The sequence below is a fragment of the Leptodactylus fuscus genome, chromosome 6 (assembly GCF_031893055.1).
Source record: "Leptodactylus fuscus isolate aLepFus1 chromosome 6, aLepFus1.hap2, whole genome shotgun sequence".
Classification (NCBI taxonomy): Eukaryota; Metazoa; Chordata; class Amphibia; order Anura; family Leptodactylidae; genus Leptodactylus; species Leptodactylus fuscus.
This window is the reverse complement of record NC_134270.1, coordinates 169825781-169842520: the sequence shown is the minus strand read 5'-3', so window position 1 is coordinate 169842520 and position 16740 is coordinate 169825781. Positions and strand designations below refer to the sequence as shown.

General features: G+C 43.4%; 1 protein-coding gene across 1 annotated transcript; it reads right to left on the bottom strand.

Annotated features, from left to right (window-relative positions):
- Nucleotides 1–471: 471 nt before the first annotated feature.
- On the bottom strand, nt 472–8860 carry LOC142209165 (uncharacterized). The gene is made up of 5 exons (XM_075278097.1): nt 8764–8860; nt 8514–8651; nt 6595–6738; nt 891–1040; nt 472–665 (listed from the first exon to the last, which is right to left on the bottom strand). The coding sequence occupies exons 1-5, from the start codon at nt 8858–8860 to the stop codon at nt 472–474; spliced, it is 723 nt and encodes a 240-aa protein (XP_075134198.1).
- Between the last annotated feature and the right edge of the window lie 7880 nt (nt 8861–16740).

Sequence of the window (16740 nt, the reverse complement as noted above, 5' to 3'; positions counted from 1 at the left end):
GAAAGGGCCCTGACTTTGTATGATAAAAACAAGTTTTATGGGTCACTGTATTCTGAGACCCATTGCCTTTTTTATTTCTCTCTCGACTTAACCATATGGGGTCTTGATTTTGTGGGATGAGTTGCAGTTTTTATTGGTATCATTTTGGAGGTAAACTTCTAAAAATCTAGAAAAGACAAGACAGAGACAACACATTGCTTAGTGAGTTTTTATTGCCCCGTTTAGATTTTCACATCTACATTAGAATCTTAAGTTGCCAGAATTATCTCCTTTGATTTCAGTATTTTTACCAGTCCCAAGGTTATAGGGTTTGAGCCAACCCAATGGTCTACAAGTTGTGGCCACTCGTTGCCCTTCCCCAACAGTGTAGACCAAAAACATTACTTCATATTGACGCGAAAAGAACTCAAGCTCCCAACCCAAAGCCAAGAAATGATTTAGGTGTGTAATATCCTTCTATATCAAGACAAATCAGAGAAAATCATCAGATTGGAAGACGGCTGATTCATTCATTGATTCAGGGTCATTGTCTGCATTGGGACGTAACTTCTCGCAGCTTAGATCGTCCCTGCTTATCTCTTCAATCCCAATGTTTTCGTCAAAATTGAATTTGCAGGTGAAGCGATTACTACAATCTTGTACAGAAAACGAATTCACTTCACCATCTGCAGACGCAAAGACAAAAACATCATTAGTTGACGTCACCATCTTGGAGAACTAAGCACACATCTTCTGTGGTTGTAGGCTTGCTTCAATCCTTCTGTGTCTACACATCATCCAAGAGAGACTGGATGTTGAGATCAGGGCTATAGGTGGGGGCCGTATCATCACTTCCAAGACTCCTCCTCCAAGGGGTCACACCAACTATTAAAAAATAAGGATATGCCCACCTGGAGTCCTCACAACGGCCCTATAGGTGAAGCATTGGTCTTGGGGTCCAGTGCAGTTCATCGTCTTGGCAGTCACACATTCCTCGGTAGTGCCGATCAGCAAGCAGGATGGACATATCCTACCATTTGGTCTTAAATCCTCTTTAGGAACTGGAGAAATATATAAAATTGTATTTGAATTTAATATTTTGCAATTTATAATCAAGACAATTTGCTACAGTATCTCTCCTCACTGCCGTAAAAATTGTAATTTTCTGGTTTACCTTCTTGGTATAATCCAGTGTATGTGGGAACTTAATGAAGGAAAAATCATTCAACTACTTTTTTAGGGGCAACCCCCCTCTATGATGTCAGTATTCCCTTATGATCAATGGGTAGTGGACATCAGGGAAATCCAAACTCTTAGTTCTTCAAAAACATCTATGTCATATGTTCTCCTTCCTCACCCAAAGTTGCTATCCCATACACCCTGCCATCTCCCACCTACATGACTACAACACCCTTCTCTGTGGCCTCTCAACTAACTCTTTTGCTCCCCTCTAATCCATCCTTAACGCTGGTTAATCCATCTCTCTCTCAATTTTTCATTGGATTCTCCCCTCTGCCAATCCCTACACTGGCCACCCATTGCCCAACAAATTCGATATATTAATATGATATACAAGACTGACCTAATCTCCTGCTAGCTACCCAAACATAATCTCCGATCCTACAAGGACCTTCTTCTCCACATTTTACCCTTCTCTGAATCAGTCTTTACACAACCACCTCCAATATTTCTCATGTGGATCCCCAACACTTGTAGATATGCTAATGTGATTCATAAGACCAGGGGCGGCTTATAACATGTGTGGTTCCCCGGGGCCCTGAGGTTGCAAGGGGGGCTTGAGTAAGTAATTGCACATGTCCAAACCAGAGCTGTTATTATTATATTACAGGGTCAGTTCAGATCCAAGAGTATAATAAGCAAAGACCCAGGAGAAATGAGTAAACATAACACATTATACTGAGTGGAGGGGCAACTAAGGGACATAATACTGTGTGCAGGGGCCACTATGGGGCATAATACTGTGTGCAGGGGCAACTAAGGGACATAATACTGTGTGCAGGGGCCACTATGGGGCATAATACTGTGTGCAGGGGCCACTATGAGGCATTATACTGTGTAGAGGACCCACTATGGGACATTATACTGTATGTAAGTGCTACTATGGGGCATTATGCAGTGTGTAGGGACCACTATGGGATATTATACTATGTGGAGGGGCCTCTTTGGGACATTATACTGTGTGAATGGGCCACTATGGGACATTATACAGTGTGTAGGGGCCACTATGAGGCATTATGCTATATTGAGGACCCACTATGGGACATTATCCTGTGTGGAGGGGCCACTATGGGGCATTATACTGTGGCGAGGGGCTACTCTGGGACATTATACTGTATGTAGGTGCTACTATGGGACATTATACTGTGTAGATGAGCCACTATGGGACATTATACTGTGTGCAGGGGCCACTATGGGACATTATACTGTGTGCAGGGGCCACTATGGGACATTATACTGTGTGCAGGGGCCACTATGGGACATTATACTGTGTGGAGGGGCCACTATGGGACATTATACTGTGTGGAGGGGCCACTATGGGACATTATACTGTGTGGAGGGGCCACTATGGGACATAATAGTGTGTGCAGGGGCCACTATGGGACATTATACTTAGAGATGAGCGAACACTAAAATGTTCGAGGTTCGAAATTCGAATCGAACAGCCGCTCACTGTTCGAGTGTTCGAACGGGTTTCGAACCCCATTATAGTCTATGGGGAACATATACTCGTTAAGGGGGAAACCCAAATCCGTGTCTGGAGGGTCACCAAGTCCACTATGACACCCAAGGAAATGATGCCAACACCTCTGGAATTACACTGGGGCAGCAGGGGAAGCATGTCTGGGGGCATCTAACACACCAAAGACCCTCTATTACCCCAACATCACAGCCTAACAACTACACACTTTACACATTCAAAAAAACCTCTATCAAAGTGGGAAAATACCTGGAAACCTTCTTTACTCCCCAAATGGATGGACACAAACCCCAATTTAAGCTCAACAAACAGTAACAACCACCCCTTTAAATCACGTTCCCCATGACAACCACGGATGGAATAGACAATGGGAAATCCAAAAGCCCTCACCCTTAACTGTCATTTTGAGTGTGTGTGTGTGTGTGTGTGTGTGTGTGTGTGTGTGTGTGTGTGTGTGTGTGTGATGTGGTAAGACCTTCCAAAATTCACTTTTCTTGCCCTTAACATGAGCCCTTCCAACCAAAGTTACAGGACCTTAAGCTGAGCTACCAGCAGAGATTGAGGCCCTTGGCATGAGTAGAGCCTTGCACCAGCAGTGTTTTTGGTACTTAGGGTGAGTTGAGCCTTGTACCAGCGTGTCCCTTAACATCAGGCGGGCCCTAAGTTCTGCGCTTTGCACAAAAGTTCCACATTAACTAGGCTGAATGGTACAAAGATTAGTAGGCCCGAGAACCAGGAACAGGTCTTGCAATGGCTGTCGGATAACGCTTAAAGCACATTGTCCACCAGCCAGTCAGCCTCTACCTCCTCTCCTCCTCTTACCCAACAGTCTTGTCCTCCTTCCACATAAAATTCCCAATCTTCCCAGAACAATAACCCCAACTGTCCCTGCTCCCCAGAGCTGTTCTCCCTTCCTTTGACTGTACCGCAACCTGCCCCTCCATTTCGCGATTCCACGGACCTAACAGACGAGTATCTGTGTCCAGATGCTCAAACACTAGAGTCTCCTTCATCTCCGGTCGATTTGATGGCGGATGACAAGCAACCCACCCTCATCGACAACAATGAGATGCAGTTGCTGTCAGGGCAGCCAGTTGACATGCGCATTGTGCAGGAGGAGGAGGCGAGACAGGAGTTGGAAGAGGAGGTGGTGGACGACGAGGACACCGACACTACCTGGACAAGGCGGATGTCAAGCTGGGAAAGTAGTGTGGATGTTGAGGCAGGTGCAGCACCAAAAAGGGTAGCTAGAGGCAGAGGTCAGCAGCTTCGCCGAAGCCAGGCCAGACCCGGAATGTCCGAAGATGTTCCCTTTTGTACCCAGCCCAGAAAAACTCCCCCATCGAGGGCACATTTCTCGAAGGTGTAGAGTTTTTTCAAGGAATGCGCCGAGGACAGATATAGTGTCGTCTACACAATTTGCCTCTCGAAATCGAGTAGGGGCCCTGAGAAGAGCAACCTGTCCACCACTTCAATGCACCGTCATTTGGAATCCAAGCACTGGAATCAGTGGCAGGCAGCAACGGCAGGACAAACGTCGCCCGCCGTTCATGCCACTGCCTCTGCTCACAGTGCTGGCGATGCACTCCAGAGGACGAGTCAGGACATCACTTCATCTGCCTCCGCCACTTTGTTGACTTCTCCCTCATCCTCCCCTTTTCCTGCCACTTCTCCTTTTGTCCACGCCATCATGCGCCTCTTCCCAGCAACTCCCCATCTCCCAGGCCTTTCATTTCATGCTAAAGTACAGCGCAACCCACCCACATGCCCAAGGCTTCAACGGCCATATCTCCAAAAATCTGGCCCAGGAGATGTTGGAGTCCCGGCTGGGGGACACTCTGCCCTTTTTGGGCAGAGTGTCTACTGCGCCACCTCACTGTGCCGTCCACACCAGCACTTTCCCCCAAACATGAGGCGGTCCCTAAATTCAGCGCTTAGCTTAGCTGGGAAGAGGCGCATTATGGTGCAGGCCAAAAGGGCGGATGAGGGTGAACTCCCCAATGTGTCACAGACAGATATGTAGGTGTCCTTGCATCATATCCTTGCACCATACATGGCTGGATTGGACTTTCATTTTGTGCCAAAAAGTGGTCAAGACAGCGATCCCTCAGCTAATCCCATTACACCATCCGTTACCAACTGCAGCACTGAAATTACCATCTCTGGAAGTGGTCCAAAATCTTTATCTGCATTTAGCCAGGCTCGATGCTATGGTAGGCTCCAGGGTTCTCTTAATGCATATTGCCTGGGGGACTCAGATGTGTTTCTCAGCACTGAGACCACCACTTCTGAGATCCCAAAGGAAGTAGGCAAGAGATGTGCAGTGCAGAAAAAAAGATGAGAAAATAAGTGTAGGCTGTAGAGCACAGAGGGATCGGAGAGGGCAGAGCTGGTGTCGGCCAGGTATTCCCAGTCAGAAACTGGCACTATATGTCAGTGGCAGGACTTGAGTGTATTTGTAACCCCAATATATTCTTTGCATTCCCAGTCAGACAATGGCACTATATGGCAGTGGCAGGACTTGAAGGTATTTGTAACCCCAATATATTCTTTGCATTCCCAGTCAGACAATGGCACTATATGGCAGTGGCAGGACTTGAAGGTATTTGTAACCCCAATATATTCTTTGAATTCCCAGTCAGACAATGGCACTATATGGCAGTAGCAAAAATAGTGGGTGTATATAGCCCCAATTCTATTGCTAGGAGACTTGCAGGGTATTTCTGGGGTGAAGGTGGGGGGGGCACACCGTTGGAACGGGGATCGGGGGTATATATAGCGTATACGGGAATACACTGTCAGTGTATTCCATTCAGGATCCTGGGAAAGCTGGGTTGCGGCGATTGAGCCCGTCAGTGCCACGTTACACTGACAAGCTTCTCCCTGGAATTTAGCTCTTACAAGAGCTGTTGTGGTTGTCTTCTCCTTCCTATCCTAGCCTGTCCCTGCCTACCCAGAATCTAAGCCCTAGCTAGCTGGACGGAAACCTCCGTCCCCGGTGAATTGCAAGCTCAGAATGACGCGAACCTGGGCGTCGCTGTTCTTTTAAATTAGAGGTCACATGTTTTCGGCAGCCAATGGGTTTTTCCTACTTTTTTCAATGTCACCGGTGTCGTAGTTCCTGTCCCACCTACCCTGCGCTGTTATTGGAGCAAAAAAGGCGCCAGGGAAGGTGGGAGGGGAATCGAGTAATGGCGCACTTTACCACGCGGTGTTCGATTCGATTCGAACATGCCAAACAGCCTAATATCCGATCGAACATGAGTTCGATAGAACACTGTTCGCTCATCTCTAATTATACTGTGTAGATGAGCCACTATGGGACATTATACTGTGTGGAGGGGCCACTATGGGACATAATATTGTGTGCAGGGGCCACTATGGGACATTATACTGTGTGCAGCAGCCTCTTTGTGACATTATACTGTATGGAGGGACTACTATGGGGCATTATACAATGTGGAGGCCACTATGGGACATTATATTGTTTGGAGGGGCCACTGCGGGACATTATACTGTGTAGGGGTCACTATGGGACATAATACTGAGCATAGGGACCACTCTTGTACATCATACCGTATCTCACAATCACAACTTTTAAATGAAACCCTAAGTCTTTTTAATATACAACACACAGTAACCCTACTGCCAATATACCACCATGTAAGCAGCTGTTACCCTCACCTATTGTGTCCACCTACCTTCCCTTATAGACTGTAGGCCTGTAGGCAGAGTCCTCTTTGCTACTTGTATCAGGTTCGTCCTCTAGTTAGTTTTCTGTTACTGTACTAGGTGGATAAACCCCCTCACAAATGTACGGCACCATAGAATTAATGATGCTATATAACTAATAATAATGTTACATATTCCCCTATATGTCACACTAGGACACTTACGTTGATATTCATGAGTGTTGCATAGTTCTCCTTTGCAGCAATCCGCACGGAATCGGTACATGACATCGTCCTGGGTCGCCATGCCTGTGTTATTACACAATTCATTGCCACAACCTTTAAGTATGGACTGATACGTGTTATTACCTACAGAAGGAGAAAACTGGTCACAAAACCCAAAAATGAAATTTATGATACTTGATATTTTTATTTTTGATACTTTATTTTTCACTGATTGTTGGAGGACGTGCAGATACACATGGGATACGTTGATGTGATAATCCTTATCCTCCGGCTTCTACTTTTGATATTTTGAGTTGTACTCACCAATGTGAAACAATTGAATGGCGGTCATGCATTTACCTCCAAGGCATTCTACCTCAGTTGCGTTACATGTCATGATCATAGTCAACAAGGTCCGGACATTGGTAACAATTAATAAAAATTTCGAGGACTGATGTGGGAAAGAGTCCCCCCATCCCAAATAATGTCAGATTGTGCCCCCTTGTTCTTGTGTTCCTCCCTCCCGAACCTTATTTTACAAGGGACACGAGGTGAAATGAGTTCAGAAGCAATATCAGAATGTCATTGAGAAACATTTATAGATTTCTCCCCATACAGAGCTCACAATGTACATTTTTCCCTATTAGCATGTCTTTTTTTTGGAATACGGGATGGAAATCCATGCAAACATGGGGAGAACATACAAACTCCTTGCAAATGGTTTTTTTGTCCTTGATGAGATTTGAACACCAGGACTCCAGTGCTGCAAGGCTGCAGTGCTAACCACTGAGCCACTGTGTTATAGATTTCTATCACGTCTCCTTCCTTCCACCCTTTCTCTTCTTTTCCTAAGCTCTTGAAGCCTCTCTTGACATGTTTTATGCTGCAAACCCTTCACCATTTTAGTATTTTTGCAGGCCACCTCTGCACCCTTCTATATTGGATGGAGTCTCCAGACCTGGACACAGTATCCCAGATGTGGTCTCCCCATTGTTGTATACAGTGGGATCACTCTCTCTTTCTTCCTACTGGTTATATCTCTAGCTATACAGCCCAGCTTCCCACGTGTTTCCCAGTCACCTGCCCACACAATGCATTCATTTTGAAGCTGACTGATATGAAGACCCTGAGATCCTTCTTTTCTGAAAGGCTATAAAATGATTTCTGCACACATATAAATATAGTTGAATTATTATATAGTAGACATATATAGTCATTGAATATATAATAGACATATATAATAATTGAATATATAGTAGACATATGTCCATCAAGCTCTTCCAAGGGAATGGACACGACAGAAGGGACAAGTGAAGTAAATAAGTACTCTATACATTTGTATAACCATCATAGCCATAAGATATCTAATCTTATCTTTGAAGCTTTCAGATGTGTGTGAATGTATCCTTCTCCCTGTATCGCTGGCTATCTGCTTCACTTCATCCTTTCTACTACCATCAATGTGCATGTCCTGGACCAGTATTGTGACTCTGACATTATTATACATGATATCAGCTCGTGGGGAATCTCCAGACAACGCTATGTACAGCCTGCCTACATGTAGCAGATACAGCCCAGGAGTTGTGGAGTTCCCATGTCAGGACTAAACTGAGAAATAAGCAAATATCTCTAATAATAAATATAACCATATATAGTATAATTGTAATGTAGCATTATAATAATAAGCATAACAAGTAGGAAACTCCCAATAATTTGCACCAATTTTCCCAGAATTTGCAAAATTTACAAAACATTTACAAAATCTTGTATCTGATATTATCATATGCCTCAAGCCTGAAGCCAATGTGCAGTAAAGCCGGTGGATGTTCCTCAGTTCTTCTATGTGTCTATTATTCTCTCTATATAACTCTTCTATACTATTCTATACTTACAATCCCATGTGAATACATTAGTGTTACCTGAGCAGACAAGAGCAGAGAACATGCAGAGCAAAGCAAGTAGGATCTTCATTGTCAGTGAATGGGTGGCTCCTTGGGCTTCTTGGGCTTCTAGGATTCTTCTCTTCTTCCTGATGTCTGCACACACAGATCCTATAACTAATCCTCAGAAATATAAAGAATCTGTTGTATCATGGGATGGATAAGATCTCTCCCATTGCACTTGTCACGAGTCGTCACTTATTCTAAGTTTCCCTGGCAGGACCTTCACCTCCTATTAGCAATAATTGAGACACAGAAATGGCCTCCAGCAAAGGTTCTTCCACCGTAAGACAATGGAGTAACATCACATAACACAAGGAGTCCATGAGAGTATCAGTCCATGTGATCTGACCAAAAAGAGAAGATCTGATGTGTCTTGTTTGTCTTCATGTGATGTGTAATTGTTATCTGAAATATCTCCGATAATAGTATTTACCTCCGAGGACTCTTCAGTGTGTTTGTTCCGTTTTGGTGCATAAGATGCTCATTGTTCTGGTTTGGTGTCGGGAACCTTCGTGTAAAGTTCCAACAATGAACAATTTCCAGTATTATATGTCTTAGTTACATATCATCTCAACTAGTCAAACTATTAACTAGTATATAGAAGAAGTATACAGTACGGCACATCACTTTGTATACATTTTATAAATTTATTTGCATTTTGCATTGAGAAATAAGTATGTGACCCCTCTGGCAAACAAGACTTAATACTTGGTGGTAAAACCCTTGTTGGCGCGCACAGCAGTCAGATGTTTTTTGTCATTGATGATGAGGTTTGCGGACATGTCAGGAGGAATTTTGGTCCACTCCTCATTGCAGATCATCTCTAAATCATTAAGATTTTGGGGCTCTCGCTTGGCAATTCGGGGCTTCAGCCCCCTCTATAAGTTTTCTATGGGATTAAGGTCTGGACACTGTCTAGGCCACTCCATGACCTTAATGTGCTTCTTTTTGAGACGCTCCTTTGTTGCCTTGGTTGTATATTTTGGGTCATTGTCCTGTTGGAAGGAGGCGGTGGGAAGGAGGTCGTCACTCAGGATTTTATGGTTCATGGCTCCATCCATTCTCCCATTGATGCGGTGAAGTAGTCCTGTGCCCTTGTCCACCTCCATGCTTGACAGTGGGGATGGTGTTCTTTGGGTCATAGGCAGCATTTCTCTTCCTCCAAACATGGCGAGTTGAATGAATAGACCAGTGTTGAATGGCCAGTGTACAGCATTCAGCCAATCAATGCTGGTCCTGCCAGAGGCTCATCTGTGAGGAGGCGGAGTCTAAGATTGGACCACAATGGAGACTGCTGTGGTCCGATCTTAGACTCCGCCTCCTCACAGACGAGCCTCCCACAGAACCAGCGTTGATTGGCCGAATGCTGTACACTGGCCATTCAACACTGGTCAATGCATTCCTATGAGAAAAATTCAGCTCCCTCATAACAGCAAGCTGCCAGCTCTCCCGACTAGCAAGGACGAGCCTGAAGCAGAACCAGCGTTGATTTGCAGAATGCTATACACTATATAGCATTCGGGCCAATCAACGCTGGCTCTGAATTGAAACTTTACTGCGAATAGCTAGTAGTATTCGATCGAGTTGGAATATTTCGGATACCGTAGTATTCGATCGAATACTACTCGCTCATCTCTAGTTACAATAGAAGATAACACCTCTATATCATCACCTAACACTCATCATTACATCTACTGCTGACCATAGATGATGTCATATCTTATCTCCACCCCCTTCTTGCACAGAGCATGTCAAAAAAACTCTCCTATAGACCTCAATGAATCTATTCCCATCTATTGGTGAGTATGACCACGACTATGCTATAAACTGTATTACAAAATACTAAAGTCTCACGTAGCAAAACACAGCTAAAGAATAGCAATTGGCTTTTTTTCGTCAGTTTCTGATGCCTTTCATGTCCGTCTTGGACCTGAGGCGCAGCCATCTTCACAGATCCCCAATGCATGGAGATAAAAATAGGACATGACCTACATTGTGACGGTCCGTTACGGTATGTCCACATATTGTAACATTTACTGGAGATTGTTTACTTTTACTACCTCTGTACCAATTATCACATTCCAAGAGTGATAAGTTTTGGATTTTCCATTGACATAGGGTCTCGTTTTTTACATGATGAGTTATATTTTTCAACTAGCTTTTACCCGCGACTTCATCTGCGGTGATTTGAGAATTGGGCGGACACAGACGTGTGAAACTGTAAAAGTGCTTTAAAAAGTTTGGTGGGCTAGCAAATGTGATGTGTTATATTGTGTATGTCGTGGTACAGACAATGTGATGTGTTGTATTGTGTATGTCGTGGTACAGACAATGTGATGTGTTGTATTGTGTCAGACAATGTGATGTGTTGTATTGTGTATGTTGTGGTACAGACAATGTGATGTGTTGTATTGTGTATGTCGTGGTACAGACAATGTGATGTGTTGTATTGTGTATGTCGTGATCCAGACAATGTGATGTGTTGTATTGTGTATGTCGTGGTACAGACAATGTGATGTGTTGTATTGTGTATGTCGTGATCCAGACAATGTGATGTGTTGTATTGTGTATGTAGTGATACAGACAATATGATGTGTTGTATTGTGTATGTAGTGATACAGACAATGTGATGTGTTATATTGTGTATGTAGTAATACAGACAATGTGATCTATAGCTGGGGCTAGGAGTCCTGCTTTTGTGAGTCTCCTGCTAGGAAGCCATGTTGTTTAGTGGCACCAAAAGTAGCCTGTGACTCAATCCTAAGGGAAAACTATGTTTGTGGAAAATTGCACGCAAATCCGTCCAGGCGTTTTAGCGTGATTGAGGAACAAACATCCAAACACACAAACTTTCACACTTATAATATTAGTAGGATGACACCATTTTAGGACATATATATAATGTACTGTATAACATTTATTAACTGTTTATAGGGGAATGGATCAATAATTCTGTTATTGGGGCTGAAATTAATTATGTTACCTCTTTTCCGGATGTCAAATTTTGTCTATGACTATATAGAGGGTCAACTGTGGGTATCATCCTACAGAAAACTCACCCTGGTTTTACCCCAAGTTTCGAATCTTTGCATTACAAAATTTGAAAATAGATAGATATTTTTATTCTGAGAACTTTTTAATTTTGTGTGGACTTGTTTTTTATGGGATAAGCTGTAGTTTTAAATGGTACGGCTGGGGCACACATAGGTTTTTGTTCACTTTTTTAGAGAGACTGTTTTCTCAGAGCCAGACAAAGCCTAGTGTGGAGGAGGGGGAATATAGATGAGTCTCGGAGACAGGTTGAGAAAATAATAGAGTCAAGGCAAAAAAGGAGATGGAGGAAGTGAATATATTTATTTTTGATTGCCTGGTCCCAGTAGTCCCAACCTTAGATATTATCATCTTGCTACAAAGTCACACAGAGACAATATGTTGCTGATAGTGTGAGAATTTATTGCAGCGTTCAGAAAAAAAAAGTCACATTTTTATTAAAATCTTAAAATATATCAGAAATCACTTATTTTCTTTAAGTATTCTGAGCATTCGGAGTATTCTGAGTATACTGGATATACAGGTTATCATCAAGACCTATAGTGTGCAATTAATGGCTGTTGGGATACTACAACTCCCAGTATGACATGGTAAGAGTTGTATATACTTCCTCAGCAGCGCAACGTATTCAAGTGCCCCAGCTCCCAAAAGCAAAGCTAAAAAAATCACTTAGGCCTGGTTCACATCTGCATTCGGTAATCCACATGGGGACCCCCCAAATACTGAACACATTGGCAAGCGGTGAGCTTATGAAAGCACACGGACCTCATAGACTATAATAGGGTCCGTGTGCTATCCGCCGCAGTGTCCGCAGAGAACATATGGACAGAAAAGAGCTACTTTCCTCTCTGCATAACTGGTGCGGACACCGCGTGGAAAGCACACGGACCCCATTATAGTCTATGGGGTCTGTGTGCTTTCACTGCTCACCACTTGCCAATGCGCTCCCATGCAGACTCAACCGAATGGAATACCGACACAGACGTGAACTAGACCTTAGCTGTCCCAGGAAGGATTATTATTATTATTAGTAGTAGTAGTAGTAGTAGTATGATTATTATTCTATATGATTTGCGATTAGGATAGATCAGAAGCAGACGGTTAGTATTGAAGACGGCCGATCCGTTCACTCAGGAGTTACGGATATCGCCTTCGTACAGTTCAGAAACTCCCTCCGTATTTCTTTGGTTCCAATGGCAACATTAAAGTTGCATGTGCAGGCAACATCATTAGCACAACCTTTGGAGGAGTACGCCCGCACAACATTATCTGTAGACACAAACATAAGAGATGCAAATGAGGAAACTATCTTATATACATGGCTACAGTAACATTCCCTAAATAGAGGATCCGGTATTTTGTCTTTCACTATAAGCCGATTCTTCTGTTCTCTCTTCTATATTATTTAGTTATTGCTTTCTATCTGAAAATTTGCGCAATTCTTGTCTTCCATGTGGTCATGCGATCTCCATCATTTTATGTCCTCTACAAAAATCACATCAGAACATTTTGTATGACGAAATTATATGGACTGTTCCACACAAGCTCTCCGTAGGGGGGACGACACCAACTCATCACAGTTACTGCTGATGATTAGACGGCTCCTGTCACACAGTTATAATGATGGGGATGACAGTAGAGCCGCCCTGACTGTATACTTTTGTTTCTATTGAGATAGTCCCCGGCCCCGACCTCAACCTATAGGATCCAATTAAATTTTGGTTAGTTTTTACAATTCTTCTTATTTTAACATAGCTGCTATTTCATTGCTATTTTTTAGGTTTGTGGGGGGTTTTTACATGTTTTTTTCTACAGTTCAAGCTTAGGGCAATTCCAAATTTATATAATTTTTACTATTTTTACAAAATAAAACTTCACTTTTTGTAAAAACTAAAATTACACCAGATTCCGACACCAATGTCTTTGTTATTTTTAGGTTGATGGATCTACGCGGGGGCTTCGTTTTTGTGTGCTTGGCTGTATTGGTACCATTCTTGAGTACATACAACGTTTTGATCAACAAAGATGACCAAGTAAAAGAAAAATTCTGGTACTGCATTTTTTTTAAAACAGTGTTCACCGTAGGTGACAAATAATATGACATTTTAATACAAAATTTTGATTTTAATAGTTTGGAAAATGATGTTTATGTTTTTTGGATTGTATTTATATAGAAAACGGGAAAAGGAAGAGTTTTGATCTCTTGTTCTATATTTGATTTGTTTAATTTTTTAAACTGTTTTTAAACTTTTTTTAACTAATATTTTATTTCCATAAGGGAACTTGAATATGTGATCGCTTCATTGTCCGGATAATATACTGGAATATTTTTGTATTGCAATATTTTGTAGATTTTACTAGATGCCAGTTAGGTCCTATCTTAGGTAAGTTCAGACAGCGTTTTTTGGACTGGATTTTGAGGTGGAGGTATACAGTGCACCGGCATCCAGTCGTGGCATTCCGCTTTGGATTAGGCCTAGTTGGGACGGAGTGTCGTGAGGTTGATTCTAATAAAATAAGTTTTGATCCATTTTTTGTGTTGCCGACTCACGGCCTGCACGCTGATCCGCGGAAATCCCAGTCTTGTACATGTGCCCATAAAAATGGATGGGAAAAACACGCATACCGCACTGATCTCACCCATGGCCATCTGCAAGGGGCTTAACTACTTACGCTGGGTTCACACCTGTGCCTCGGTCTCTGTTCTCAGGTTTCCATCTTCTGCAGACAGAAGACGGAAACCTGTCAGACCGTGTCCGGTTGTGAGCGCCGGTGAGCGTTTTGTGCTCTCCGTGGCGAAACCGTTTTTTTTTTAACCAGACACAAAGTCCTGCATGTCCAACATGTCCTTATCCACAAGGCTCTCCATAATGCCGCACCTCCATACATTGCCTCCCTCATCTCTGTCTACCGCCCAACCCGTGCTCTCCGCTCACTCAATGACCTAACACTTACATCTTCTATTATCAGAACCTCCCACGCTCGTATACAAGACTTCTCCCGAGCTGCACCACTTCTCTGGAATGCTCTACCCCGATCAGATTAACTCCCAATTTCTACAGTTTCAAACGCAAACTAAAGACACATCTTATCAGACAGGCCGATCACAATGTCTAACGTAAACCCTTAACCCTCCTCTGTCCCCGCTCCCACATTACCCCACATGATATGATGTCATCTCAGGATAACTTTATCTGTCCAAGCGCCATCCACATGTTAAAGGACACGACTGTCGACGGCTCATAAAGTCTTATGTTTGTGTAATGACAGTCACCTCTATTACAAAACTGTCTGACCTCTGCATAAGCAATGCCGCCCCTGCTACCTCTTGTGTCACCCCCTCTACCTCATAGATTGTAAGCTCTTGCGAGCCGGGCCCTCAGTCCCATTGTGTGAAATGACTTTCTTTGCACTGTATCTTTCTGTCTGTATTTGAACCCTACAAATTGTACAGCGCTGCGGAATATGTTGGCGCTATATAAATAAAATTTATTATTATTATTGTGTCTGGTTAAAAAAAAAAACTGTTTTGCCGCGGAGAGCACAAAACGCTCACCGGCGCTCACGGCCGGACACTTTTCAAACCCATTCAAATGAATGGGTTTGAAAAATGCCTGCAGGATTCCGGCTCCAGTTTTGGGCAGGAAACGGAAACCTGCAAAACGGAGACCCGGGGCGCAGATGTGAACGAGCCCTTAGATGTTGTGACCTGTATTGGAGGAAATGCAAACACGGGGAGAACATACAAACTCCTTGCAGATGTTGTTCCTTGACAGGATTCGAACCCAGGACTCCAGTGCTGCAATGCTAACCACTGAGCCACCGTGTTGCCTCATTGGGGGACTTTTTTTGCACAAACACATGATATTTCCCCATGGTAGGACTATAAAAGGGTTATCTTATCTTATCTTATCTTATAAATCTTGCACAAGCTGCTTAGAATTTTATAGGTTGCAAAAATATACACATCCTTTGATGGAAAAAGAAAGATCTGCTCACCCGGAGTCCTCACTATTCCCCTATAGTCATAACAACTGTTCTGGTTTCCGGCGCAGAGTTGGTCCTGGTCCGGCTTACATTCCTTCGTAGTGTCCATTTTGAAGCAGGCTTTACATTTTTTACCATTTAGTGTTTTATTTACAGGAACTGGGGAAATAAATAGAATTGCACAAGATTTTCAATTCAGTATTTCACGGCTGGTGATGCATAAGGCTTACGATGTCCTAGAGATATTATAAAATACATAGCATCGAACTAGTGATGGGTGAACCTCTTCGCAAGGTTACAAAGTTATATAGCAGATGAGGTTGGATGAAGACATCAGTCCATCAAGTCCAACCTATAACCCTACAATCCCTACAGTGTTGATCCAGGGGAAGGCAAAAAACCCCATGAGGCTCATGCCAATTGCCCCATTTAAGGGGGAAAAAATTCCTTCCCGACTCCAATCTGGCAGTCAGTATTGTCACGGGATGGTTAGAGTCCGGCAATAGGCAATGTGTAATATATATTTCATGTGGAATGTATTCTCTAACCTGTTGTAAACATCAGTGTGTAGTTGGCTGATTAGGGTCTAGTGTGTTAGCACATTGTATGCAAATACCTCTAACTAGTGAGGACCAGTGAGGACAATGGGTGGAGATAATCTGATCAGTGTCTCCAAGAAGATGTTGGACGGTGCATTGTCCACAGGAGACAGGGAGTCTGCTCTCCTTGGTATAGGTGAGGGGGGAAGGATCTGTGACTCAGCCCTCCCCACCCACAGATAGAGGAAGTAACAGTCTTAGTATATAGTTGTAGCTAGCAGTTAGTATGTGTTAGCCGGCCTGTGCACAGCTCTGCAGAGAGCCAGGATATAGTTACAGGACCAAGGAACCAAAGTTATCATTGGATTGTGACTTCTGTGGACTTATTGTTATTACGGTTGATGTGACCGCTGCCGGCTACTAACTTTGTGGATTACAATAAATTGCTGTTGTCTCCCGACCTCTTGCGTCCGTGTTGATTCAAAAGACCATCCGGAGGAAGACGTATACCTTTGCTCCGTGACAACTGGTTGGCAGTGGTGGGATCAACAGCGGACAGCGAGATGGACTACAGCAGCCCAGCGATTAATGGAGCCACAACCTCAGAATACAGGAACTGGACTATG

Bases quoted from the DNA above. Each gene is read 5' to 3' on its own strand.
- LOC142209165 (XM_075278097.1), bottom strand. From the start codon at position 8,860: ATGGACTCCTTGTGTTATGTGATGTTACTCCATTGTCTTACGGTGGAA. The intron at 8,652-8,763 runs GTGAAGGTCCTG...TCTGAGGATTAG, and splicing joins TCAATTATTGCTAATAGGAG to TTATAGGATCTGTGTGTGCA. The intron at 6,739-8,513 runs GTAACACTAATG...CTCCTTCTGTAG, and splicing joins CTCTGCTCTTGTCTGCTCAG to GTAATAACACGTATCAGTCC.